This window comes from Caretta caretta, chromosome 5, assembly GCF_965140235.1.
Source record: "Caretta caretta isolate rCarCar2 chromosome 5, rCarCar1.hap1, whole genome shotgun sequence".
Taxonomy (NCBI): Eukaryota; Metazoa; Chordata; order Testudines; family Cheloniidae; genus Caretta; species Caretta caretta.
The window spans coordinates 19,218,057-19,244,362 of NC_134210.1; the positions used below are offsets into that span (position 1 = coordinate 19,218,057).

The 26,306-nt window shown below is 42.4% G+C and overlaps 1 protein-coding gene across 1 annotated transcript; it reads left to right on the plus strand.

Moving 5' to 3' along the window:
- The first annotated feature begins 4,278 nt into the window (after positions 1 to 4,278).
- On the plus strand, positions 4,279 to 17,636 carry LOC125637193 (uncharacterized). The gene is given in 12 exon segments (XM_075128372.1): positions 4,279 to 4,542; positions 6,159 to 6,342; positions 6,345 to 6,398; positions 6,670 to 6,683; positions 8,033 to 8,230; positions 9,190 to 9,368; positions 9,370 to 9,412; positions 9,986 to 10,139; positions 14,859 to 14,968; positions 15,112 to 15,225; positions 16,279 to 16,428; positions 17,340 to 17,636. Coding segments are annotated over 12 exon segments (1,419 nt in total). The 5' UTR covers positions 4,279 to 4,458; the 3' UTR covers positions 17,475 to 17,636.
- Positions 17,637 to 26,306: the final 8,670 nt, after the last annotated feature.

The window sequence follows — 26,306 nt, forward strand, 5'->3', positions numbered from 1 at the left end:
TTTTGTCATACTGTCAATTTCCAATAATTGCATCATGACCTGTGCCGCATCCCCCACCGACCCTACGACCCCCCCAACCATTGGCAGGATCATCGCCTTGAGGTGGGGGGGGTGTTCCGCAGATACCGGGTGCAGATGGTACGGGTCAGCTCTACGACGTCAGGCCCTTCAAAATGCTCAGCAAAGATGCCAGTGAGCATGCCCAGCTGCCAGAGCTGGCTAAACCCCTCTGGGATGGAGGCCCACTGTTCCAGCCCATCATCCATGTCTGTGAGCGAGCTCTAGATGGTTTTGACAGCCATGGTCAACCATGACATGAGGGAGGGATACGGATAATTCGTCTCCGAGTTGGCCCCTATCTTGAGATTCCTACGAAGGAAGGGGGTCTGTGGTGAGCGAGCCCTTCCTGCCTAGATCAGCAAGGGTAAGGGTCATCGCATCCGCTCCATCGTCCCACAACCATAGCAGCCAGCCCAGCAGCGATTCCTTAGGATGCTGCTTGAAACGCGGCATGAAATCCTGTATCTCCGAGGATTTATATTCCCGAATAAAATCCCTTCCTACCATTTGATTCTTCTCCCTGTGTGGTCCCTCATATCATGTCTCAACAACGGGCCGCAGTTGTGGGTACAGCCCCACCTTCCCGCCATCCCCCTTCCCGGGAGACTCGTCCTCGTTTGTCTCCCAAATATCCCCATCCCAGGTCTCTGGATCCTAGTCGCTTTTGCGCACCAGTGCGCATATGGCCAGGGGACGCACGTCTTGCAGTCCTCCCTTTCGCCGCCGGCGGTTCGCAATGCGAGCTGTCATAACCATGCATTGTGCTCTAACCGCTCGGCCTGTTCAGCCGTAATAGTGATGATTTGTTGGGTTAGTGAATGGGCCTCGTTTGCTTGCTGCAAATCAGCTTCTAATCTTCCTATCCTCTGGCGCTGAACCAGCAGTGTCTTGTCCACCGCGTGGCGCTCGGTCAGGAAGACCCATCCCAGGTTCCCCACTGCTTTTCACTCTGTGGGTCCTACTTTGTCCAGCCAGAGCTTGGATATCAGCTCCTCCAGCCTAACTAGGGTAACCCCCGTCTCCTACTCTAGCTCGGCCATGCGGCAGGGGCAACCAACCCCACCAGCTTGCGAGCCACCGGGGATGTGGAGGGCCACCCGGGGATGCGGCTCTCTCTCTCTCCCTTATCCTTCCTTCCCCAAAGAGACATCCCTCCACTGGTATCCTGTTCGTGACGCCAATTGTGCCGGCAAGGGCCGGGGAGGGGGAGATACCAGCGGAAGGAGGACACTCAGGCCTAAGAATAGTAAACTATGCTTTAAGGAAGGAAGGAAGAACTAACTTACGCTCCAGTCTGCGCATGGAGCCCCTAGGACGCGCGGAGGGGCTGCAGGGGACTCTGGCCGTTCGGGACAGCTGACCAGGCAGGACTCCGCTGGTGGGGAGTCCTCTGCAGCACTATATTCTCCGCGCTTATCTTGGGGTTACGTGGGGTCACAGCTGGTTACATTCTTATATGTATGATTTATGCTTATTACATAAACTAACTTGTTTACAGGCAAAAATATGCTGAGCTATGCTACAGTATCTTTTGGCAGGGTCTGTCAGACAAAGTTCATTGAAACTGCCTGCATCCTCCGCTTACATCCAGTCACGTACTCAATCCACCAATTGTCTCCTCACCAATCTTCCGCAACCTTGCTCCTACACAAGGTTTTGTTGCACATCAATGTCAGGGCGCTAAGAGCGGCCCGCCTTGCTTGCCCAATGTTCCAGGACCATCTGGAGGGCAGATGTGTGCCAGTGTTGACCGACAACACAACAGCAATGTTCTATATAAACAGACAGGGTGGTGCTCTCTCCTCTCCCCTCTGCCAGGAAGCCCTCAAGTTGTGGGACTTCTACATCACCCATTTGATACATCTAGAGGCACTGTACCTTCCAGGTTCCCAGAACGAACTGGCCAATCATCTCAGCAAGTCATTTCACAATCACGAGTGGTCCCTCTGCCCGGATGTTTTGATCAACATCTTCCAATGGTGGGGGTTTCCCCAAATAGATTTCTTTGTAACAAAATACAACAGGAAGTGTTACCAGTTTTGGTCCTTCCTGAATCACAGCCTGGGCTCGCTCTGACGCTTTTCTCCTCCCTTGAAAGGACCATCTACTCTAGGCATTCCTCCACTTCCTGCTTGTACACAAGGTCCTTGTGAAGTTCAGAAGGGAGGGACCATCATTGATCTTCATAGCACCACCGTGGCCATACCAACACTGGTTCATCACCCTTCTAGACGTGTCGGTGGACACACCGATAACCCTGCCCCTGGTCCTGAACTTGATCATGCAGGACCACAGCCACTTCCAGCATCCCAATCTGCAGTCTCTTCATTTCATGGCATGGAAACTCTGTGGCTAAACCCTTCGGAGCTCACATGCTCAGATCCTGTTAGAGAGGTCCTTCTTGGTAGCAGAAAGTCATTCACCAGAGCCACTTATTTGGTCACGTGGAAAAGATTCTCTATTTGGGCATTACAAAAAGACACTCAACCCTTACAGGTATCGATTCCCTTTATCCTGGACTGTTTGCTGCATCTGAAACAGTAAGGTCTGTCGGTATCATCAGTAAAGGTGTACCTGGCCGCTATCTCAGCTTTCCACACTGGTGCAGCTGGTTGCTCTGTTTTTGCAAATCCTATGTTGGGCCACTGCCTCAAAGGCCTAGAGAGACTGTACCCTCAAGTAAGACAGCCAATTTTCCCATGGGATCTCAACCTGGTGCTCTCTAGACCGATGGGATCTCTTTTCAAGCCTTTAGCAACATGCTTCCTCCACTACCTTTCCTGGAAAGTAGCATTCTTGGTGGCTATAACTTCAGCCAGGAGGGTGTCTGAGCTTAAGGCCTTAACTTTGGAGCCCCCATATACGGTCTTCTATAAGGACAAGTTGCAGTTGTGACCGCATCCTGCCTTTCTCCCAAAGGTAGTTTTGCAATTCCACGTGAACCAGGACATTTTTCTCCCAGTGTTCTTTCCTAAGCCGCATGCTAGCAACACTGAACGAATGCTTCACTCCCTGGATGTCAGATGAGCATTAGCCTTGTACATTGAAAGAACGAAGCCATTGCAAAAATCAACGCAATTCTTCACTGCAATTGCGGAGTGGATGAAGGGGCTTCCAGTCTCGTCCCAAAGGATCACGTCCTGTATTCGGGCGTGTTATGACTTGGCAAAGATTCCTGCCCGTGTGCTGATGGCACACTCCACAAGGGCGCAGGCATCCTCAGCAGTGTTCCTGGCACCAGTTCCTATTCAAGACATCTGCAGGGCAGTGACGTGGTCCTCAATCCACACCTTTTCATTGCACTGCACCATTATACAGCAGGCCAGAGATGATGCAGTGCTACAAACAGCGATTCTATGAACTCCAACCCCGCCTCCTAGGTTAGACTTGGGAATCACCTACTTGGCATCGACATGAGCAAGCACTCAAAGAAGAAAAAACAGTTACCTACCTCTTGTAACTGTTGTTCTTCGAGATGTGTTGCTCATGTCTATTCCAAGATGCACCCACCTCCCCTCCGTCAGAGTATCCGGCAAGAAGGAACTGAAGAGGCGGTGGGTCGGCAGGGACCTATGTACACTGCCATAAAGGTGCCACTCCAGAGGGCTCCACAGCCAACCTGGTGGGTATCACTAGGGGAAAAAACCTTCTGATGATTGTGCACACGGTGTGTGCACACCTACTTGGAATGGACATGAGCAGCACATCTCGAAGAACAACAGTTACAAGAGGTAGGTAATCGTTTTTTTCTCGGGGCCATCATTGCCACTTGTTATCATTCTGTCAGTTTTTCTTTCCCGATGTAACTAATAGTAATGATTCAGGAATATCTTTATTGTTATCAAACAGATGCCTGTGTATGAAAATCAAGACAGTTTTTCATTGTGCTCTAGTACAGTTGTTCACTGTTTTTCTTTTGTTTTCATTACTGTGTCCCTACCCAAAATATTTCGTCAATCATTGTCATGGGAATGACTCGCATATTAGGGGGAAGCTGCTCTTTACAGGGAAAGGAGCACACCATTTGTTGCCTTTGCACTGCTTCTCAGCTCACCAGCTTGAGCTGTCCACTGTCAGTTCCCCACAGTCCTCAGTTAACAGAACCTGTCTGTCTTACTGTTTTGTCATCTCACAGGTCTTGTGTAATGCAGAAATGAGCTGAATAACTTCAACCCTGAATTTGGAAAGAGGCAGATCTTTCCTGTGACAGTTCAGAAAAGGAGATTTCCTGGATTGCAACCAGTTTAGACATAAGATCATTTTAAGTGTCTTTACTGTTTCTATGCAAAATTAAAATCAGTTGTTTCTTGGTCTGCAGCTCTAGAAGCACTGAGCACAAATTAGAATTAACATTTTTTTCAATCAGTTTTTTACAAAAGTCTGTTCCAATTTCTTTAAATGGAGAACCCAGGATTTGAAATGCATGAAGAAAGAATACAAAGTTCCTCAAATATCAAAGAAAGGACAAAGCAAGAGATACCAGTAAGTTTCAATTTTGCAATTATTTAGACCATTATCAAATAAGAATGAGGGTTGGGGCTTAACATCTTGTTTCATGATTTAGCAAAATGATGTACACAAATATACTATAAAGACTTCAGTAAAATAAAATCTTCCTAATTCTCACTTTGCTAATTGGCAAACATAATACTGACTCAAGAAATGACCATGGCCTCGCTTCACTTAGCAAAGATGTGATGGCAGAAGGCTTAGGGCTAGTTTACACACAAATTCAACTGATTAAATTAGTTTCTAGAGTGAAGTTAAAGTACAGCACCAGCCATGGGTGTTTCGTTGCAGCGTAGACATACCCTAAGTACTGAGGGTTCTAGGCAGTTCTAGGCTATAAATATACCAAGGTTAGCAACTCCACAGTGACCCAACTGACTTTACACATTGGGGATTTTTAGTGAGACCATATGTGCTATATTAGTTATCATGGTGTAGAATATATGGGTGTTTTTAATACAAGGACAGAATTGTGTGGGATTGACATGGAGAAAATATAAGGTAAAGTGTGTTCAAATCACTGGAAATCAGGACTTTGGATGCAATCTGATCTAATATTTTTTTCCTCTGAATGTGATGAGGGCTCTCTGGGGACTGCTACTGACTAACATTTATTTGAACACAAGCTATTTAAAAACAGAATTATTTGAATGTTCTCCCATAAAGGAGAACAGTTGTGTAATGGAATATGGTGATATTTCCTGCTCTCTTTTTTGTTTTGTTTTGGCAGCTCCTCCAGGTGAAGCCTGGGCAGTTAATGGGCCTACCTGGCCACCTTAACCCCTTCCAGTTTTGTGTAGGGTGGACACCCCATTACAAGGCCCAAGTTTAAAAAAATGTTGATTATCTTATTTTGTTAAGGGCAGCAGAAGTTTAAGCAGCAGTGGTTTGAAAGCTTAAACAATACAGTTTGAAAAGTGACCATTAAGGATCTAACCAGGTTAAAATACACTGAGGACTTTACATTTTCCCAAAGGATTAAAAAAGTAACCATACAAAGCATATCTCATCTCATCATCCCTTTAAATAGTTAAAAAAGGAATGCTTCCTTAATGTATAAAGGATGCTCTGTCTTGTTGCAGTTTGTAGCTTAATCTGTAAAACAGGTGAAAATTTCAGTAGCTCTTTTGCTTTATTTATTATCTCACTTTCTTGTGAAAATTAGCAGCTTGTATTGATATTCCAAGGGAGATCTAAGCTCTATTCTGCAAGCCTTGCTCACATGAGGAGTGCTTACACTGATGGGCACTAATGAAAACTCCTAGCTAGCTAGCTAGGAGTTTTGAAAGAATACAATGTGTGTAACTCATGAATAAAGCCTGTGGCATCAGTCCCCTGGTGTGAAGCGCTTCTAAGATTTATTCATAATTTCATAAACCTCAAGCCTGAAGGGACCATTAGAGCATCTAGTCTGACCATAAAAGAGGCCATAAAAATTTCATTGAGTTACTCCTATACTGGGCCCACTAACTTGTCTGACAAAAGCATACCTTCAGGAAAGGTATCCAGTCTTGATTACACAGGTATCATTGCATTAACTATTGTTCTGATTGCTAACCAATAACTTTTGTTTTTAAAATGTCTTGTAGGAAAGAAAGAGCCACTGATCGCTAATGAACATTTTTCTAGTTTGTCTCTTGGCCTGCATCATCTCCACCATCATAGGAGTGCTGATTATTGCCTTGGTCTACATTAATAACACTGGATTTATGACAGAGATAAACATTCAAAAGCATGAAATAACCTCTCCAAAAAGCCCAATAAGAATGTCAGACAAAAAAAAGTAGATGTCAAATTCCAGTTTCTGAATCATCTGGGTAAATCTAGGTGTAGCAGTTGTTCTTCTTACGAAAAGTATTATTGTACTCAATATAGAAGTTTGGAGGCAAATTTTCAGACTGGCCTGTTTTTGTTCTTGTTGTTTTGGTTCTCTCCTTTTCTGTCCACAGAATTGCAGGCACAAAGAGATTATGATTCATAAATAATCCAAAATGCAATTTACATCTTTTGGATATATCATTATTTGGACCTACAAATTAGATGTCTAAATAACCAAAATTACAGAGTTTTAAAAGGAAGTCAGCTTTTGAAATTTAGCAGTGAAACTACACCATGTGAAACCATGTTAAACATTTTCAGAAAGCTAGAATACAAATAGAAGCCATTTAGCTGAAACTGGAAGTCTTGAGAACCGAGCTAAAATGTATTCTTTGGTCACAAATAAAAATGAATGTGATGGTCTCATTTTAGGCAGCAGTAGCCTCACTCACCTTGCTGGACTTATAGCATTAGCGTTCATGTACAAACCAAACAGCTAGATTACTTCAGAGTTTAGTCTTTGTATTTCAAAACTTACTGAATTTTTAGAAATTGACCAATTTGAGAAGAACTCCAGTTTTCATAGAGCCAGATGTCAAAGTGTATGTTCTGACTCTTTTTTTAAATCCTTAAAAAGTATATTTATATGGATTTTTCTGATCCCATGTTCATGTTTATAAGGGTTTTTCCGCAAAAAAGAAGATGATTGATTAGACAGTGGACAGTTAAACTGATATACAGTGCTGTCAAATATACAAATGAAAGGAACTAAAAAAATAGCAAAAAATTGTCTTTTTCTAATTTCTTCCAATTCAGATATTGTTAGGCATTAGATGTAACTATAGGAGGTGCAAACATACACAAAAATGTGGTTTTCAAGATTACAATGTCCCGTAATACACTTCCCTAATGTAAGGTGACTTTTTAAAATTCCTGGATTTATTCTAGATGGAGTACAAATAAATGGGAAGGAACAGTCCCTAGCACTAAGAGTTCACGATCTAAGACCCTGATTCAGAAAAACATTCTATTTAGGAAGGGTGCTTACACATGTGCTTAATTTTAAGCATGTACTTAAGTGCTTTCCTGAATCAGTGTCTAAAAAGACAAAGAAAGAGAAGGGGGAAGGGAGTACAACTAAAAGTAAAGTGGTCAAGGTGATGATAGGCCATGTCAGCCTTATATTTGTTTAGTTTTTGATGGCAGACACACACTAATTGACTGGTGAAATCCTGGCCCTACTGAGGTCAGTGGGTGTTCTTCCATTGGCTTCAGTAAGGCCAGGATTTCACCCCAGGTCTTCCACTTTTTTTGTTTGATGTACCTACAAAGTGATTCTTAGCCAGTAATTTTTCTGAGAGTTTTGTCCTTAAAACCATTCCTTATCAATCATTGTAAAAAAATATTATGGCAATTTGATGTATAAACGTATGTGTGGGATCATCAAAAGTGTACTAAACCCATAGCTAGAGAAGCCTCACCAAGAATTCCCTGTGTTTCCCACAAATTTCATATCTACATATAAAGTAATGTTCTGAAATATTCCCTCAATATTTTCCCTTCATTTCCCCACTGGCTTTGCTTTTGTCCAATACTTATAAAGAATAACTTGTAAGAATAACTTATGATTTGCTAGGTATTTCAGTTTCCTGGGGGTGATATTCAATGGGCAAGATTTAGGTATGATGTAAATGATTATCCGAGTGATGAAGAAATGGAATTAGGAACAAGCATCAACAATCAGCAGTCTAAGATGACTTTTGGAACATTACGGATCAAGAGCAAAGGGCTCCGGGCCCCCCATTGGCACTTTAATGCCAATGAACATGGCTTTCTCTTAAAGGTACAACCTGATTATTTTAATTTCATCTGTTGTAAATTTTTTAAGTAAAGCATCATGCCAGCCTATGGTCTGATATACAAATGCTAAATAATAATAAAGACGGCATTATCACTGGTTAACGTGTGTCACATTTTCAAACCTTGGTGCCTGAAATCATGTTCTTAAGTGCCATGATTTGCAGACATACTATATGCTCACAGCTCCAACCAAAGTGTAATAGTTGCAGTCCGAGGAAATTTTGTGTACTCTGAACTTTTAAAAATTCAGCTACTTATCTGGGTGCCTGCACATGAATTAGGTGCTTAATATTAGGCACCCAAATTTGAAAGTGTTTGTTATATCTCCTCTGACTATCCATTTCTCTATTTGTAAAATGGGGATAGTAAAAGTTACTTACAGTACTAATTCATGGGGTATTGTGAGGAATAATTAGAGATTGTACATAATTGTGAAAACAAAGTGTTATGTATTTTGAAGAATTGACTCTTAGCTATACTTAGAATACTAACAATATTTTTATTATTAAGTATTTAATATTTCTATCATAGTAGCACTCACAGGCCCCAGTCAGGATTGGGGAGCAATTGTGCAAGACATTCCACAGACACATGGTCCTTATCCCCAATAGTTTGAATCTTCTTAAACTATAATCATAACATTCATAGCTTTCTCTAAATAACTTAATGTTTTGTGTGTGCGTGAGAGAGAGAGAAAATTTATTAAGTGTTTCTTAAAGTAATTGGGCCTTCCAACAATTTATTGCTGAATGCACTATTCTTGCTTTGGTCTCTCAAAAGCTGAGTAAGAGTGGGATTGTCACTAGAGTGGGCTACCATCAGTCACGTATATGTTTGAATTATTAAAATGTAGGCAAATACAATTTATGAGCTCACTACGGAAAAAACAATGTTTGTTTGTTTCTGTCATGATCTTGTTTTGTCGCTCCGCCTGTGTTTCAGGGTAGTGCCTAGACTGGTGGTGTTGATGCTGGTGATAGCATAATAACTACATACAATGTTACCACGGTCCAAGTGATTTTCTTCCCTAAAAACATATTGCACTGGGTAAAGAATGTGGGAGAAGATGACTGTTTGTTCCTGCTGTTTTTTACAACACATGAAGAACTTCAAACCTTGGATGTTTTTCTCTACACCAGAAGACATAGCGGCAAGATCATTAAAGGTTTGAACAGTAGCATATACAACTCTGTCCTGCTGAAAGTAATCAAAAAGGGCCCAACCATGCCCCTTATCAATTTGTGGAGGATCCCCTCTTTGCCTGGATCTCCTGTCTCCCACCTGGAAGGATTTGTATGTCCCCAGTGTAGCAGTGTCCTCTCATATTGTTAAAACTAGTCCTTGTCACAGTGGGGCAAGGGTCCCTAGTATATAGGCTCATAGTATCTGCTGGATCCATGGGGATCTGCAGGTTCTCATGGTGGAAACTGTGCATTCCACAGGGAGGGAGCAAACACTCTCTCCTTCATGGAACAATTTGTAGCATCTACCCAGATGAGAGAGGACTTACATTTTGTTTCAGTTTCAAATCTCTTTAGGATTTGAATAAAGTATAAAATCAAGTTAAAATATGTATAGAGCTAGGAATTATATGGGATAATGCATGGCACAAGTCTTACCAGATCAGACCTTCAGTATGTCTTAAAGGTGAAAAACACATTACTTGATCAAGCTGCTCTACTTTCCCTGTTTGCTTCATGCATTTGCTAACATAACATTTTTATTGGGTGTATTTTAGACTCAAGGTGGAGTGAATTTTATAAGAACATTCAAGAAACAAACAGAAGATCAGGCCATTAACCTTCCACCAAACTTAGTACAGCTTGTTCAGAATGCCAGCTATGTGCAGTCTCCAGACGAGCTAGTGTGGCGATACTTCTATAATCTCAAAGGTACATAACTAAGAACTTGGTATATAAATGGGGTATCTGTTTGTTTTGAAGGAAGTACTTTTTCACACAATGCACAGTCAACCTGTGGAACTCATTGTCAGGGATGTTGTGAAGGCCAAAATTTAACTAGGTTCAAAAAAGAATTAGATAAGTTCATGGAGGATAGGTCCATCAAAGGCTTTTAGCCAAGATGGTCAGGGATGCAACCTCATGCTCTTGGTGTCCCTAGCCTTCTGACTGCTGGATGCTGGGACTGGACCACTTGATGATTGCCCTGTCCTGTTCATTCTCTTTGAATCCTCTGACACCGGCCACTATTGGAAGACAGGATACCTGGGTAGGTGGACCATTGGTCTGACCCAGTATGACCATTCTTATGTTGATAAAATAGAGTAAAAATTAAATGTGATAGAAGGGAGAAATAGTATTATAACAGTCTAGAAACAATTTGTAATTTAATAAAAGGGACAATATTAAGCAGAGGCCTCAGGCAGTCTAATAGACCTCAGAGAGACCTCAGACAGCCTCTGTAATACTTTGTCTAATTTCGGTTGTTGCATTTAGTGTGTGGTTTCTGAGGTTTAAGCCTTTGCTTCTTGTCACAAGGCACATTGCAGCTGCCTTAAATGTCTGGGGGAAACTCACGTGCAGGAGCGCTGTAAGATCTACAAAGACTTACCAAAGACCTCATCAAAAAGAGTAGAGACACTAGCTCAGATGTATCCTCAAGGAGGCAGCATTTTGACCTCCCTCAGAGCCTGGTAGTTCAGTTGCCATAAGGAGTGCCCTGGCTACTGTTTGGGAAACTCAGCGCAGTTCCTCCTCTCCCACAGCGAGAAAACATGCTCCTTCTGCTTCTCAAGAAACTCGGCACTGTCCAACATCCCAGGTGCTGAAGAAAAGTGCTTCAGCGAGGGAATCTCGGCACAGCTCTCTATCATAGGTAAGAAGGAAGCAGAAAAAGACTGATAGAGGTCGATCCCCAAAACCAAGGATGGCGGGGCAGAGGGATTCTAGTAGAGTGTGATCCACATCGGGCCACTCTGAGGTTCCAACAACCTGTGTGGTGCCATTGACTCTGGCCCTGGAACAGGTACCATTGAGTCTGGCATCCCTCCAGCTGGCCTCCTTCCCCTCTGCTTCAGACTGTTTTCCATGGGACATTCGAGTAGAGAAGGAACTGAGGGCAGTTCACCTTCATATTCCTGTGTAGCCTTGGTGTGTGACAGGAGGAGGAATAGGGTGCATGTGCAGACCGAACAGACACTGCTAAGGGAAAATCTCATATCCGTGGCTCAAGAGGCGCATTAGCACCTAAAGTGAAGCATCCATAGTGACACACATCTAGAAAAACCCAGTTATTGCACAAGATGAGTAACCTCTTCTTCTGTAACTTCAAGGAAAGTGCCAGCCTGTGATGTCCACTGTAGTATGGTCTGGGAGTATGTGTATTTAACTAATTTTTTATTTTATAGTTTTCTCTTTTTCGTATATGGCCAATAAAACTTATTTTGATGGGTCCCTGATGTACCTGAGGAGTTGGCTGGTGCACTCCAAGGAAAGCTGAACTCTGTCATCAGGGGAGGTAGAACAAAATGAGCCAAAGGCAACTCCGTCTGGAGAATGTTTCAGTTACTCCTTAGACTGTCAGTGCAAGAGAATGAATAGAGAAGGCCATTGTAGGCACAAAGAAGTCCAAATTACCTAAAGGAAATAAGGCAACAATTACAACTTCCTGGGACTTTTAGTATGCTCAAGGTATAATACTAGAGGCCTTTTAACATCAGTATGTGAATAAGGGTCTGTCTAATTCAGGCACATGGAAAATGTTGTCACCATGACTGACCTGTTTAAGGTGAAATGTTGTCCATCTTTGGAAGGTGTATAGAAAGCACTACCTTATCATCTTCAAAATGTTTTGTACAAAGTGGATCAGCCTCTAGTGCATGATGCTCACACACTGTGCACTCAATCCTGCAAGGTGCTGAGCATTTCCTGGGAGATGCTGAGCACCCTCCACTACTAATGACAAAGCACCTTGCAAGATTCAGGACAGCTGAAATCATTGCCATCAGAACAATTACTTTTCATGATAAAAAGTTTGAGCTCACAGCTAATGAGTGAATGGCTGGAAAGAAGCTTTTGGTGTTGCCATTAATATCAGTGAATACGTTCCAAGTTACTAGTCTTAGTCTAAACTCAAGAAGAAATTCTGATTTCAGATTTCTTATTATTTGTACAATTGCTGCTTGCATGTGTCAGAGTGGGATACTGTGCAAGTATAAACCGCTGGTCAGTCTGTGTTATGTATCCCTCACTGGTGGCTGCTTCACAAAGGATAGTAGTCTATTAACTAGCTAAAGGTAAGGAGTACTTGTGGCACCTTAGAGACTAACCAATTTATTTGAGTATAAGCTTTCGTGAGCTACAGCTCACTTCATTGGATGCATACTGTGGAAAGTGTAGAAGATCTTATTATATACACACAAAGCATGAAAAAATACCTCCTCCCACCCCACTCTCCTGCTGGTAATAGCTTATCTAAAGTGATCACTCTCCTGACAAAGGAGGTGCTGTTGTCATCATGAATAGGTCGGAATATGAACAAGAGGCTGCTCGGCAGCTCTCCAACACCACTTTCTACAAGCCATTACCCTCTGATCCCACTGAGAGTTACCAAAAGAAACTACAGCATTTGCTCAAGAAACTCTCTGAAAAAGCACAAGGTCAAATCCGCACAGACACACCCCTGGAACCCCGACCTGGGATATTCTATCTACTACCCAAGATCCATAAACCTGGAAATCCTAGGCGCCCCATCATCTCAGGCATTGGCACCCTGACAGCAGGACTGTCTGGCTATGTAGACTCCCTCCTCAGGTCCTACGCTACCAGCACTCCCAGCTACCTTCGAGACACCACTGACTTTCTGAGGAAACTACAGTCCATCGGTGATCTTCCTGATAACACCATCCTGGCCACTATGGATGTAGAAGCCCTCTACACCAACATTCCACACAAAGATGGACTACAAGCCGTCAAGAACACTATCTCTGATAATGTCACGGCTAACCTGGTGGCTGAACTTTGTGACTTTGTCCTTACCCATAACTATTTCACATTTGGGGACAATGTATACATTCAGATCAGCGGCACTGCTATGGGTACCCGCACGGCCCCACAGTATGCCAACATTTTTATGGCTGATTTAGAACAACGCTTCCTCAGCTCTCGTCCCCTAACGCCCCTACTCTACTTGCGCTATATTGATGACATCTTCATCATCTGGACCCATGGAAAAGAAGCCCTTGAGGAATTCCACCATGATTTCAACAATTTCCATCCCACCACCAACCTCAGCCTGGTCCAGTCCACACAAGAGATCCACTTCCTAGACACTACAGTGCTAATAAACAATGGTCACATAAACACCATCCTATACCGGAAACCTACTGACTGCTATTCCTACCTACATGCCTCCAGCTTTCACCCTGACCAAAACACACGATCCATCGTCTACAGCCAAGCTCTGCGATACAACCGCATTTGCTCCAACCCCTCAGACAGAAACAGACACCTACAAGATCTCTATCAAGCATTCTTACAACTACAATACCCACCTGCTGAAGTGAAGAAACAGATTGATAGAGCCAGAAGAGTTCCCAGAAGTCACCTACTACAGGACAGGCCTAACAAAGAAAATAACAGAACGCCACTAGCCGTCACCTTCAGCCCCCAACTAAAACCCCTCCAACGCATTATTAAGGATCTACAACCTATCCTGAAGGATGACCCAACACTCTCACAAATCTTGGGAGACAGGCCAGTCCTTGCCTACCATCAGCCACACTATCAGAGGCTCGTTCACCTGCACATCCACCAATGTGATATATGCCATCATGTGCCAGCAATGCCCCTCTGCCATGTACATTGGTCAAACTGGACAGTCTCTACATAAAAGAGTAAATGGACAAAAATCAGATGTCAAGAATTATAACATTCATAACCCAGTCGGAGAACACTTCAATCTCTCTGGTCACGCGATTACAGACATGAAAGTCGCTATTTTACAACAAAAAAACTTCAAATCCAGACTCCAGCAAGAAACTGCTGAATTGGAATTCATTTGCAAATTGGATACAATTAACTTAGGCTTGAATAGAGACTGGGAGTGGCTTAGTCACTATGCAAGGTAGCCTATTTCCCCTTGTTTTTTCCTACCCCCCCCCCCCCCGACATTCTTGTTAAACCCTGGATTTGTGCTGGAAATGGCCCACCTTAATTATCATACATATTGTAAGGAGAGTGATCACTTTAGATAAGCTATTACCAGCAGAAGAGTGGGGTGGGAGGAGGTATTTTTTCATGCTTTGTGTGTATATAATAAGATCTTCTACACTTTCCACAGTATGCATCCGATGAAGTGAGCTCACGAAAGCTTATGCTCAAATAAATTGGTTAGTCTCTAAGGTGCCACAAGTACTCCTTTTCTTTTTGCGAATACAGACTAACACGGCTGTTACTCTGAAAACTGTCATAGCTAAAGGTAGATGCTCATGCTTATAGCACTGGATGTCCCAGATTCAGTCCCCAGTGTGGACTCATGATCTTGGTCGATAATCAAGCAACATTAGCTAAAAGCAAATCTTCTGGCAATTAATTACCGATAACATATGGGAATATTTTCTAGTAATTCTCATTTAACTGTCATTCATTCAGATTCAACAGAATTCAAAGTTCCAGAGGGAGTAATTCAGTGGGCTCACTTTCGCAAAAATGGAGTGGGTCTAAATGACAATGAGAAAATCTTTAGTGACTCACTGCAAATGGTATGTATATTCAGTAGAGCATTCTCGTTGCTGAAACGTAAGGTAACATTGTGAAGCATGTGAGTTCATCATCATTGTCACACACAGCTAAGATGTTGCCATATGAGTTGTTGTCTGAATGTTGTGCTTATTTTGACTTCCAGTATGAAAATAGTCTTACCTTAGGAACTATCAGGATATACAGCAATGGACTACGGCAACCTCATTTTCATTTCAATGCTAACGAGATGGGCTATGTCATTAGTGGCAGTGGAAAGGTAAGTTGTTACATAAAGTAAATGAGGGTTTTGTCTGAGTTAGGGCTGCAGGATTGGAATGTTTTCAGAAAAATTTCTGATTCTTGTTAGTACTGTAAAACTCCAAAATCCACACCCTTCATCTTAGGGTTAAATTTTCTCTGAGATATGCTGATGGAACTCTAACAAGTCAAAAAGAAGTTACACTACCTCAATGGAGAGAAAAATTAGCCATTATTGTTCTGCATTTAGGGAAAAGGCAGCAAGCTGCTTCAAGTAGGAATTCTTATGGTCTTAGAAAGAGGGTAGGCAAAATAAGAGGGAATCCTATTGATTCAGCACTGCTGAGGAACCGGCCCTAAGCAGGGTAAGTTAGTTGCAACAAGATTTAGGAGACAATGTTTCACTATGTCCCTATCACTACATGTAAGTACGATATAGAAAGGAAAATGGGGTGGTCTTGATTTTATGCCAAGAGGAAGGCCCAGATAATCATTATTGCTCTGATTAGTATTAATTAACGTGACTTACCAGGGTGCTTGAGGCTCTGTTTTGACATAATACAAACAAACAAAGACACACTAAGATCATAATTGAAAACCACTCTCTTTAAACTGAAGCTGATAAACACAACAAAGGGATCTGATGTAAAAGAAGGGAAGTAAGGGATGGGTTGAAGGTATCAAACACATAGCCCAGCAGAGGTCACAACCCTTTGAAAAACAAAGAGGTTTAAAGGTTCTTTTTAAGGGTCCTGCATTTCATGTGAGCTGACCCAAGTATTTCCAAAATTCATAATGTTAATAATCCATCTGACAAGGCGAAGAAGTTGAAACTTCTGATGAACCCCTTTTCCATATCTGGGGCACTGAATAATAATAGCCACAATCTTCCCCTGTGGATGCCGGCGTCAGTCTGGTGCTCCACTGACGCCATTGGGTCTGCACTAGCAGATCTCAGCTCAGAATTGGAGCCGTAATTCTTAATTCATCTTATGATGAGTGATCTTGGCGTGTACTGTTGGATATTTTGAACATTTTCCAGCAAGGAATAATCGCTGCATCTCTTGTTTAGGTGGGAATTATTGTTTCATCTAAAATTACCACTGATTTTGACATTGGCATTGGAGATGTTGTATTTTTCCCCATTGGAACACAACATTATATCAAAAACACATGTAATGAGGATTTGCTTCTGATTCTAGCATTCAGCACAGGCAACCAGGTGAGAATACATAATGGCAGTTACTGTATAAGCAGGGGCTGAGGGGGCGGGAAGCATAAATTGGATTTATTCCCTGATTGGTTGCCTTATGCTTTGCTACCCACCCAGTACGCTCAGCTACACTGACGGTGAGCTTCACTTCTGGTGTGAAGGGCCTTCATGAGGCACCACTAAAGCACCACATTGGAGAGGAAAAAGAGGAGAGAGACTATGTATTGTGTGTGTGTGCGCACGCGCAAGGCAGAGAGAGCTTGTCTGCTCGTCATGCTGTGGGTGGATCAGCCTGCAAAGGCCACTATAGCCCCCGGGTACCACAGAAAGGGGATCTGCACAAGCATTGAGCAGGCCAACATGCTTGATGGTGAGCATGGGTGGCGCCATGGACCTGTGATTACACATATCCTGTGATAATGATATCCAGCAAAGGAGCATGGAAGCAACTGCTCTTCTAGCTTAGTTCCTTATTTCATAGGACATTTACCGTTTTAAGTATTACCAACTCATTAACCGGCCATTGTGTGTGTGTTTATGTACACATGCTCGCACACACACACACACAAACTTTACACCCTCAGTCTCTCTGATTCAATAATCTACTTGTATTATTAGCATTAGAAACTATTGAGTTTCAAAGAACACAAACATTCTTAAACACGTAGCTCAGAACTTTCTCTGTTCCCATTCCAAAAAAAAAAAAAAAAAAGGCATGTCCAGAAATAGTTAAGATTTTAATAGCTTTGATGAAAAGTGCTATGTAAGTGGTATGCTTTTCATTGTTTTATATTTTTATTGTGTGTGCTATAGCTCTCATAAACTGTGTGGTTTTTTACTCAGTCTGTGCTGTTAATAGTCTTATAAAAGGATCATCGAATAATAAATTATTTCTATTTGAAATATGGTATTTCTGACAGCTGCAAACCCTTGATATGGATGACTACTTCCATGCCACAGCAGATCATATTCTAGCCCAGCTTTTCTTCAAGAAGCAGGAGGAATTTAAGAAGATCCCAAGGTTTAGTGAGGACGAGGCAATTAACCTGTCATAGCAGCTAATATTAATTGCCAAAGATAATTAAATTTCACTGCCTTATTTTTAAAAGTACTTTTTGCCTTTCTTGCTGTTTATCCAGGGGAGCTGTTCAGAAAACAAAGTAATCTCATTTTAACTTTTATGTAGTTATTTTAGTTGGTATTTGAGTAACAGCATTGTTTAAAGTATTTTGTAAATAAAAGTGGCTCCTGCCACTCAAATACATTTTCTGTCTGTATTTGCTCTGTTCCATCTATTAATTCATGCACTTCATCTCACTCTCCTTTTCCCATCAAAGTACTGAAATTTACGTTGCTACACACAATCACTGTATTTAAACTCCCCACCCTTCATGTACCGTGTGGACACGGTTCTTTGTCTCTTGACTGGAACTACTTATAGTAGCAAGCACTATACCTAACTACCCAGTATTTTCAGGATTAAGCTCTTAATTGCCCTTTAATACATTCAGCCATACCTGCTTTCCCTCCACTAACTGTAGCCCAACAGATAGGGCACTGGATAGGGACTCAGAAGACGTATGCTATTCTACTCCTTTTACCTTAGAGTCAGCCTGGCTTAAAATAGTCTCTTTTCTAAGGCACTGTGAACATACTTTGGAGTTAATCCTGTAGTCACTATAAATTGAACTCTACTGTTGCCCTTTATTGCATTGTAATTAAGTGACCATTGCCTTGCATTACGGAGTAAGTGGGATTAACAATCCATGAAATGCATTTGTAGGAAAAAAGTGATTTTTGTCCTGTCATCCGCATTTCTGTCATCCAGGCAGATTTGAATCTCTATATACGTTTGGTTTTGACTAAATAATTAGCTTATTTTCTGACCCGTAATTTTGAATCTGAGTTTTAGACAAACTAATGAATACAGCCCAAGACCCCAGTTCAGGAAAAAAAACCAGAAAAAACAAACCCCAACGTACACATGTGTTTACCTTTAAGCAGGTTTGTAGTTCCATTGATTTCAATTTCTAATGTATAGGCATACCAGTTGTACTACTCAGAGTCGGAGTGATAGAGTTTAAGGCCAGAAGGGACCACCAGATGATCTCGTCTGACCTCCTGTATATCACAGGCCACCAACACCACCCAGCACCCATACACTGAATGCAACAACTGAAATTAGACCACAATATTGCAGCCCACAGGAGGCTGCCTGAGGCCTCTGCCATGGCAGGGAATTGATCATGAGATGCAGCTGGATAACTCTGTAGTCTTTGTCAATAATGATAATTCTATAGTTGCTACAGTGCTCTCTTTAGCTCTTTGCAATGTTTTGGTTAAGACACTGGCTCCTGTTGCTGAAGTAAATGATTGTGCACTCACTGTACTAGCCCCAGTAACAGGAGTCTATATGCTGTCATCGCTCTGACTGGAGTCCTTTAGAAGTCAGTGGGTGATGGCAGGATAATGACCAGAAACCAGAGATTACCAGTAGTATTAATCCATAAGGGCCAGTCTCTGCTATCAGTTACACTGGTGAAACCCTTGGTCCATTAACTTACATGGGTTTGCATGTGTGTGTCTGACAACAGAATTTGGTCATTCATCATTCAATGTTTAGCCACATGATTGTTCTATAGGGCTCTCCTGCTTCTTCCCGATGGAGTCAGAAACGAACCAACTGCCCAGAACACAAAGACACAGATCCTCAGTTTGTGCAAATCAGCACAGATACATTGAAATCCATTCCGTCAGCTGAGTTCTGGCCCAAGGAACTATTGAGCAGTGGTGGCAGGTGGACTTTGGGGCAGGTGGGGCTGCAGGAGAGTCAAGCCCCCATTTCAAGTGGGAGCAGCAGCAAAAGGGGGGAGCCTGCTGGGTGCTGCAGGAGTTTCAAGCCGTATGAGAAAAAGCCTCCAGTGGCAGGGGAATGACCTTCCACCAATTATTTCTCTCAATTTCAGGTATCTCTTGACTATATCAATGGATATGTATGCCTTTGTTGGACCTTCGGGGATTTGGGACAGCTGACCTCAGCATAGTACAACAGCAAACTATCCCAATGCATAGGAAAGGTAGGAAGTATGGTAAGAGACCTCTTGGCTTAACCAGGAGATCTTCAATGGCCTGAAACTCAAAAAAGAGTCATGCAAGAAGCAGAAACTAGGTAAAGTTACAAAGGATAAATATTAAAAAGAAAACACAAGCATGTAGGGACAAAATTAGAAAGACCAAGGCACAAAACAAGATTAAACTAGCTAGTAATATAAAGGGAAACAAGAAAACACTTTACAATACATTAAAAGCAGGAAGAAGACCAAGGTAGGCCCGTTACTCAGTGAGGAAGGAAAGACAGTAATAGGAAATACAGCAATGACCAAAGTGTTAAATGCTTTTTCTGTTTCAGTTTTCACCAAAAGGTTAGCAGTGATCAGACAACTAACACAGTGAACATCAGCATAATGGTAGGAGCCAAGGCTAAATCAGGGAAAGAAGTTATGAACTACTTAGACAAGGTAGATGTCTTCAAGGTGGCAGGGCCTGACAAAACACATCCTCGACTACTTAAGGAACTGGCTGAAGAGATCTGAGTCATTAAAAATTATCTTTGAGAACTATGTAATGCTGACCCACACAGGGGCATCAGCAACAGGATCAAACCTGGGACCTCTTGAGCTTAATGCATGAGCCTCCACTGCCTGAGCTAAAAGACACATCTCCCTTAGCCAAATCTGTAGCATGCTGATCAATCTCTAGCTGGCCGGCCCACTACTAGAGGGAGACAGAGTGCCACATTGAGCAGGCATGGGTTACATCTATAAAAAGGGGAATACGGACAACCCAGGGAATTATAGACCAGTCAGCTTAGCTTTGGTAGCCAGAAAGATAATGGAGCAATTTCATAATTACAGGCATCTTCAGTTTTGGCTTTGTATCATCTAAACTGCACACATGTTGAAATAAAAAATTAATGGCTGTTTTCATGTCTTTTACAAATCATGAAGGTATTCTTGTTTGAATTGTGTCATCAGTGTGCTGTCCCTAGGCCTATATAAAAATGAAATGGTATTGTGATTTTTCAAAGCATTCTAATTAGGCCAAATCAAATCAAATTTCATGACAACACTTAAAGGCACTTCTGCTTAGTGAGGACTATTTCCAAACCAAATTTCTACTTTTATTCCTAGCTGTTTCAGCTACAGAGCAGTTTAAAAAAATATTACGCAAATATTTACAAGAGGAAGAGTATTTTTTTCTATTCTCCTTGTATTTTTTTTAAAGAGGGAACTGAGGTTATTTAGTCTGCAGAAGAGAAGAGTGAGGGGGGATTTGACAGCAGCCTTCAACTACCTGAAGGGGGGTTCCAAAGAGGATGGAGCTCGGCTGTTCTCAGTGGTGGCAGATGACAGAACAAGGAGTAATGGTCTCAAGTTGCAGTGGGGGAGGTCTAGGTTGGGTATTAAGAAACACTATTTCACTAGGAGGGTGGTGAAGCACTGGAATGGGTTACCTAGGGAAGTGGTGGAATCTCCATCCTTAGGGGTTTTTAAGGCCTGGCTTGACAAAGCCCTGGTTGGGATGATTTAATTGGTGTTGATTCTGCTTTGAGCAGGGGGTTGGACTAGATGACATCCTGAGGTCTCTTCCAACCCTAATATTCTATGATTCTAAATAAAACTTTTTTAAGCTCAGACTTTTCAAAGAAAAATTCAGCTTTGGGCAGACACTGTTGGAGATACAACTAGTCCCCTGTCTTGTCATCACACAATCTTAGTTCTTGCCTGAAAATATCCCCTACATGGAAAAATCCTTGCTTGTGAGTTGCAGAAGTAATACCACTCCTACTCATCCCCTCAGTACAATGTTACATGTTTGACCTGGACAAGTACTGCATCATGCTCACATACCACAAAAAGAATATTCTTACCTTGGACAGAAAAATGATCCCAAGACACTGGAGTCCCTAATGTACCCTCTCCCTCCACTGATAGAATGGAAATCAGATGGGGCGGGGGAGGTGGCTGAGGGGAACCAGAAACAAGCAGAGTAGAGCGAGCTACATTGCTACCTAAAGATTCCTGTGTGCAAAGGGCTTTACAGCAGCTTTCTGTGTTCTTAGCACTGAAGTAAAATGGAACTGTCCCTATTTACACTAGCCAAATGTATGGCTGTGTGTGTGTGTATTCTCTCTGTGTGCCATTGCAGCTCTGCACAGACAGCTGGCACAGCAGACCTCGAGTGAACCACTCAATAACTACAAGATCTGTTAAGGTACGAAGGCACCCGGCCAGGTTTATTGTTGACAAAGCATGGTAATAGCACCTGCCAGACTCTACGGAGATATTAAGACATGTATGCCCATGACAATGGATGCAGTTCATGGAATGGTGGAATTTTCCATTCACCCCTCGACTGGCCAAAGACACTCCCTTTGAGACTCCATTTTATACATCAGTACAAACAACATGGCTAGGTGCCACCCATTACCTTGTACATGTTGGTTCAATCAAAACATCTCTATCCATCATGCTGTCATCCTAACCTTACCTTTAAGATGGGTCAGTGTGTTCCTGTTATCTTTGGGGAATGTGTTGGTATCGAGGTGTTCTGGTACCACCCCTCTGGAATGTGTTTATGTGTGTGTTCTGTGCGTAGCGCTTCTTAGGAATGTGTATTTCTGCAATATCAGCCCTGTTTGTGCCAGATTCTGTGAGCAGAACCTGCCTCTACTTCACAGCCTGACTTTGCTTTATATTAGCAAAGCTTTGACCATTACTTTAGCCCAGGTCTTAGGCCTCATATCAGGCCTCTGATACTAGGGCTTGTCTCAGGCTGTCTTCCTACTACACCACCAACTAAGGGTCTGGCCCTGAGCTTTCACTGAAACATAGTTAACGAATGCTGTGTTTCAGACTTTTGATTCGAAGATCTTTAAGCACTTGAACCAGATTGGCTCTTATGATGCTTTTGTTCACTATTCCCTTGTTGGCCAAAAACCTCAACCCTTTCCTGAGGCCTACTAGCTTCATAGCTTTGGGATTTTTGATCTTGTAATACTAGAAAAAGTTTAATTTTTAAAGACATATATTATGCATTACTCACATAGGCTAAAATTTTTAAACCTGTGTCTCCACACTGCACGTCAAGTATCAGAGGGTAGCCGTGTTAGTCTGGATCTGTAAAAGTGGCAAAGAGTCCTGTGGCACCTTATAGACTAACAGACGTATTGGAGCATAAGCATCTGATGAAGTGGGTATTCACCCATGAAAGCTTATGCTCCAATACGTCTGTTAGTCTATAAGGTGCCACAGGACTCCTTGCTGCTTCCACAATGCATGTCAATGAAGAGTATTTGGGTTCCAAAATAGCTGCACAAGACCAAATAACATGCACACCAATAATCTGTCAGCTCAGTATGAATCCTCATCATGTAAAACACATTTACTGTGGGCTTAAACTGGAACAGGTCATAACAGGTTGTCCCTCTATGTACACCTGCAAATGTGATTTTCATTTCAGTGAGAAGCTTTTTTCCCTATCGACCCTTGCAGGATACACACCGTCAAGGTATGCTGACAGATTATTTAAAATTGGTAGCAGAAGTTGCAGCAGGAGAAGATTCTAGGCAGATGCTCTACAATGAAGCTGAGAGGGAGAGAGAAATGCTCACTCTTCAGTCTCATGTCAGATTTTGTTTTCCTTGAGTATCAGTTAACTAAGCAGACTGTACCCTGTCTTTGTTCAGAGCTGAAAGGGGGACGTGGTGAGCTAGACTAAAAAGTCAAACTTTACCTGCTGTGGTGCTAAAAGTTACTGCTCTGGATTTCCGGACCATAAAAGCTCATCAAACAGCCACAGATAATATCACAGGTGTCAGCCAGCTCTTATTACATTGATCAGTTTCTTGATAAACACCTCACTAGGGACTGGATTGTGTTTTTTGCAGGCTGAGGTGCACTGGAGGGATGGGGAAGGACTGCATGATATCCAGAATACTGGTTAACTCACTTCTTGTGGGTGTCTTGGCAGAAGCTGGTTTTAAGGAGGTATTTGGGTGAACTTAAAGAGTGGTGGCCTAGTGTGTCAGTTTAGAGAGGTCATTACAGCGTGTAGGGGCATTCTGGAAGAAGGTGTGAAGATGGCTGTGGAAGAGGCAGATTAACAGAGCATCAAGGATGGTGGGAGGGATTGTGTTGGAGCTATTTGATAAGAGGTGAGGCAAGATAATAGGCAGGGGGTAGAGTTATATGGAGAATGTAAGGACAAGAAGGTTGAGCTTGATGCAGTGAAGCACAGGGAGCTAGTGAGGGGATTCAAGAAAAGGGTAGGTCATTTGGTCATGTCAACAGGCTAGGAGGAGGATCTTGGCAAATTGTAGGAGCTATGTTCTGTACAAGTTGTGGTCAGGTAGGAGAGGAGAAAGTTGCTTTAATCAAAATGGGAGATAAGGGCTTGTAAGATAGCTTTTGCTGTTGGGACAGTAAGAAAAGGTTAGATCTTTGAGATGTTCTATAGGAAGAAGCACATGGATTTGAAGACTGTGAGGATCTGATAGTATTTAGGAGAGGGAAGAGTTGAAGATAACCACTAGATTTTGGCCTATACGTCATGAAGGATGGTGGTATTGTCAACAGTGATAAGAAAAGGGGAGAGAGAAGAAATTCTGTAAGGAAAATAAGGAGCTCAGTTTTGGTCTTATTCAATTTAAGTTTTTGGTGAGCCATCCAGAAAGAGATGTCAGAGAGACAATATGTGATCAGGCTTTTGTACAGGTCTGGTTTTGTGTCTATTAATTCAATCAGTGTGATGGAACTAGAATAAAAAAAAATTCTGTTTGTGGATAATGACAGTTCAAAACCACAACGATCCATGTGTATAAACTATTACTGCCTGATCTGAGTTATACTAAGATCCTTTTATATCACTCTGGTAGTGCAGAGGAGTGTCAAAGTGAGTATATATGTAATGTGTACCCACATTAAGGCCCTTTTACACTGCCAAAGCAAAACTCCCATTTAAAATAATGGGAGAATGCACTCTGTACTATGGCTTTAATTACCAAAACCTGTACTACAGTAATTTAATTAATGTGAAATTGGAAATATTTTTAAACAGTGAAACAATAAGCCCAACCCTTGACTTCCTCTGAAAATTATTGCATTAAAATATTGATTGAAACAGGAAACAGGAAATTTAGCTAAAGAAAAAGTCTGCAATGCCCCCCGGTGCTGAATGTAAATTATGGCAGAAAATATGTTTTTAAAAAAGGAAGTTAATAGAATATTAAATAGAAAAGACCCCAGCACCTACAGTTAATTGTAAGTAGAGGCAATAATGAGCAGTGTGATATGTTTTTATTAAAACACTAAATTAATTCAGTGTGTGTGTCATGGGATTTACTGGCAGTGTATGATTAGTTCAAGGTTTCAAGCCACATATTCAAAGGAATACTGTTCCTAATGGGTGACATTTACCCTCAGGCAGGGGGCCAACACAGATGTTATGTGCCACTTAAGAGGCCAGTGGCTCATAGGGCTGTGTACAGGGGTGAAATTCACCCAAGGCAAATGGTCTCATGTCTTATTTTAAAGAGACAAATCCTGCCCTTGGTTATGTCACCATAAGCCCATGGTAACTCTGGGAGCAGACTCTGACCATGTAATGGCACAAAGAGAGTTTTCACTGCAGTCATTTAGAAAGGCAGCATCATTTGGACTTGACTGTGAGGCCTTTGTAAATAAACAACCAACTAACCTCTAGCTGTTTCTGATCTAGAACTACAGCAGTGTGAGGGGAAGAAAGAGATGTGTGCAGGGAGCCTGAACCTACACTCAGTGTCACAATGCCTAGGTTTTGGGCATGTGGAAAATAATGGGAACAATAAAGGAATCCATAAAGCCTGAGCTTGGCACCTATGTGTGCTATACAATGCACGGAGAAAGATGGGTGCCTAAAAATAGGATTCACAAAAGTTGGCATACTTAGCCACCTAAGCTAGCCAATGGAAGATGCTGGTGAGAGAGGTTTGACCTAAGTCCTACCCCTCCCAAAGATTAAGAGCCTAAGTCTGGCCTGGAGGAAGGTGGCCATCTCTGCTTATAATCCATAGCTGGGGATCCCTTCCTTGAGTCAGGTCACTTGGTCTGTCTGTGGCTCAGTTTCCTTCCTTGGGTAGGTCATCGTGACAAAAGAAGCCCAAGGGAAGGGGCTGGAGTTTGCCCCAGAGGGTAAGAGAACTGCTAAGGAAATTTCCCCAGGTCCAGCAGTGAGATACGCTGTGGTGAGGGAGTAGAGAGCAGCTATACAAGTCCCTAGACCCAGTGATAGAAGCAGCTAGGGGGCAGCACAGAGCTGGTCAACAAGTCCTTTATACCCAGTGAAAGAAATTCTCAATGGTACTTATACACCTACGTGCTTTACTCAATTAGGGCTGGGCTTCAGCAGGTGCCTAAAGTTAATCACATGATGAAGTCCTTTTTCTGAGTTAAGGCATTTAAAAGAACAGCCCATGAGATATTAATTCAATTCAGGCAGGAATGTCTGTGAGGGGAGGGCTCCTGCCTCATACTGGGAATGAGGGGCGATCAACAGGTTATCTCAAGTGCTTATATACAAATGCACAAAGCCTTGGAAACAAGCAGGGAGAACTGGAGGTCCTGGTGATGTCAAAGAACTATGACGTGATCGGAATAACAGAGACTTGGTGGGATAACTCACATGACTGGAGTACTGTCATGGATGGTTATAAACTGTTCAGGAAGGACAGGCAGGGCAGAAAAGGTGGGGGAGTAGCACTGTATGTAAGGGAGCAGTATGACTGCTCAGAGCTCCGGTACGAAACTGCAGAAAAACCTGAGTGTCTCTGGATTAAGTTTAGAAGTGTG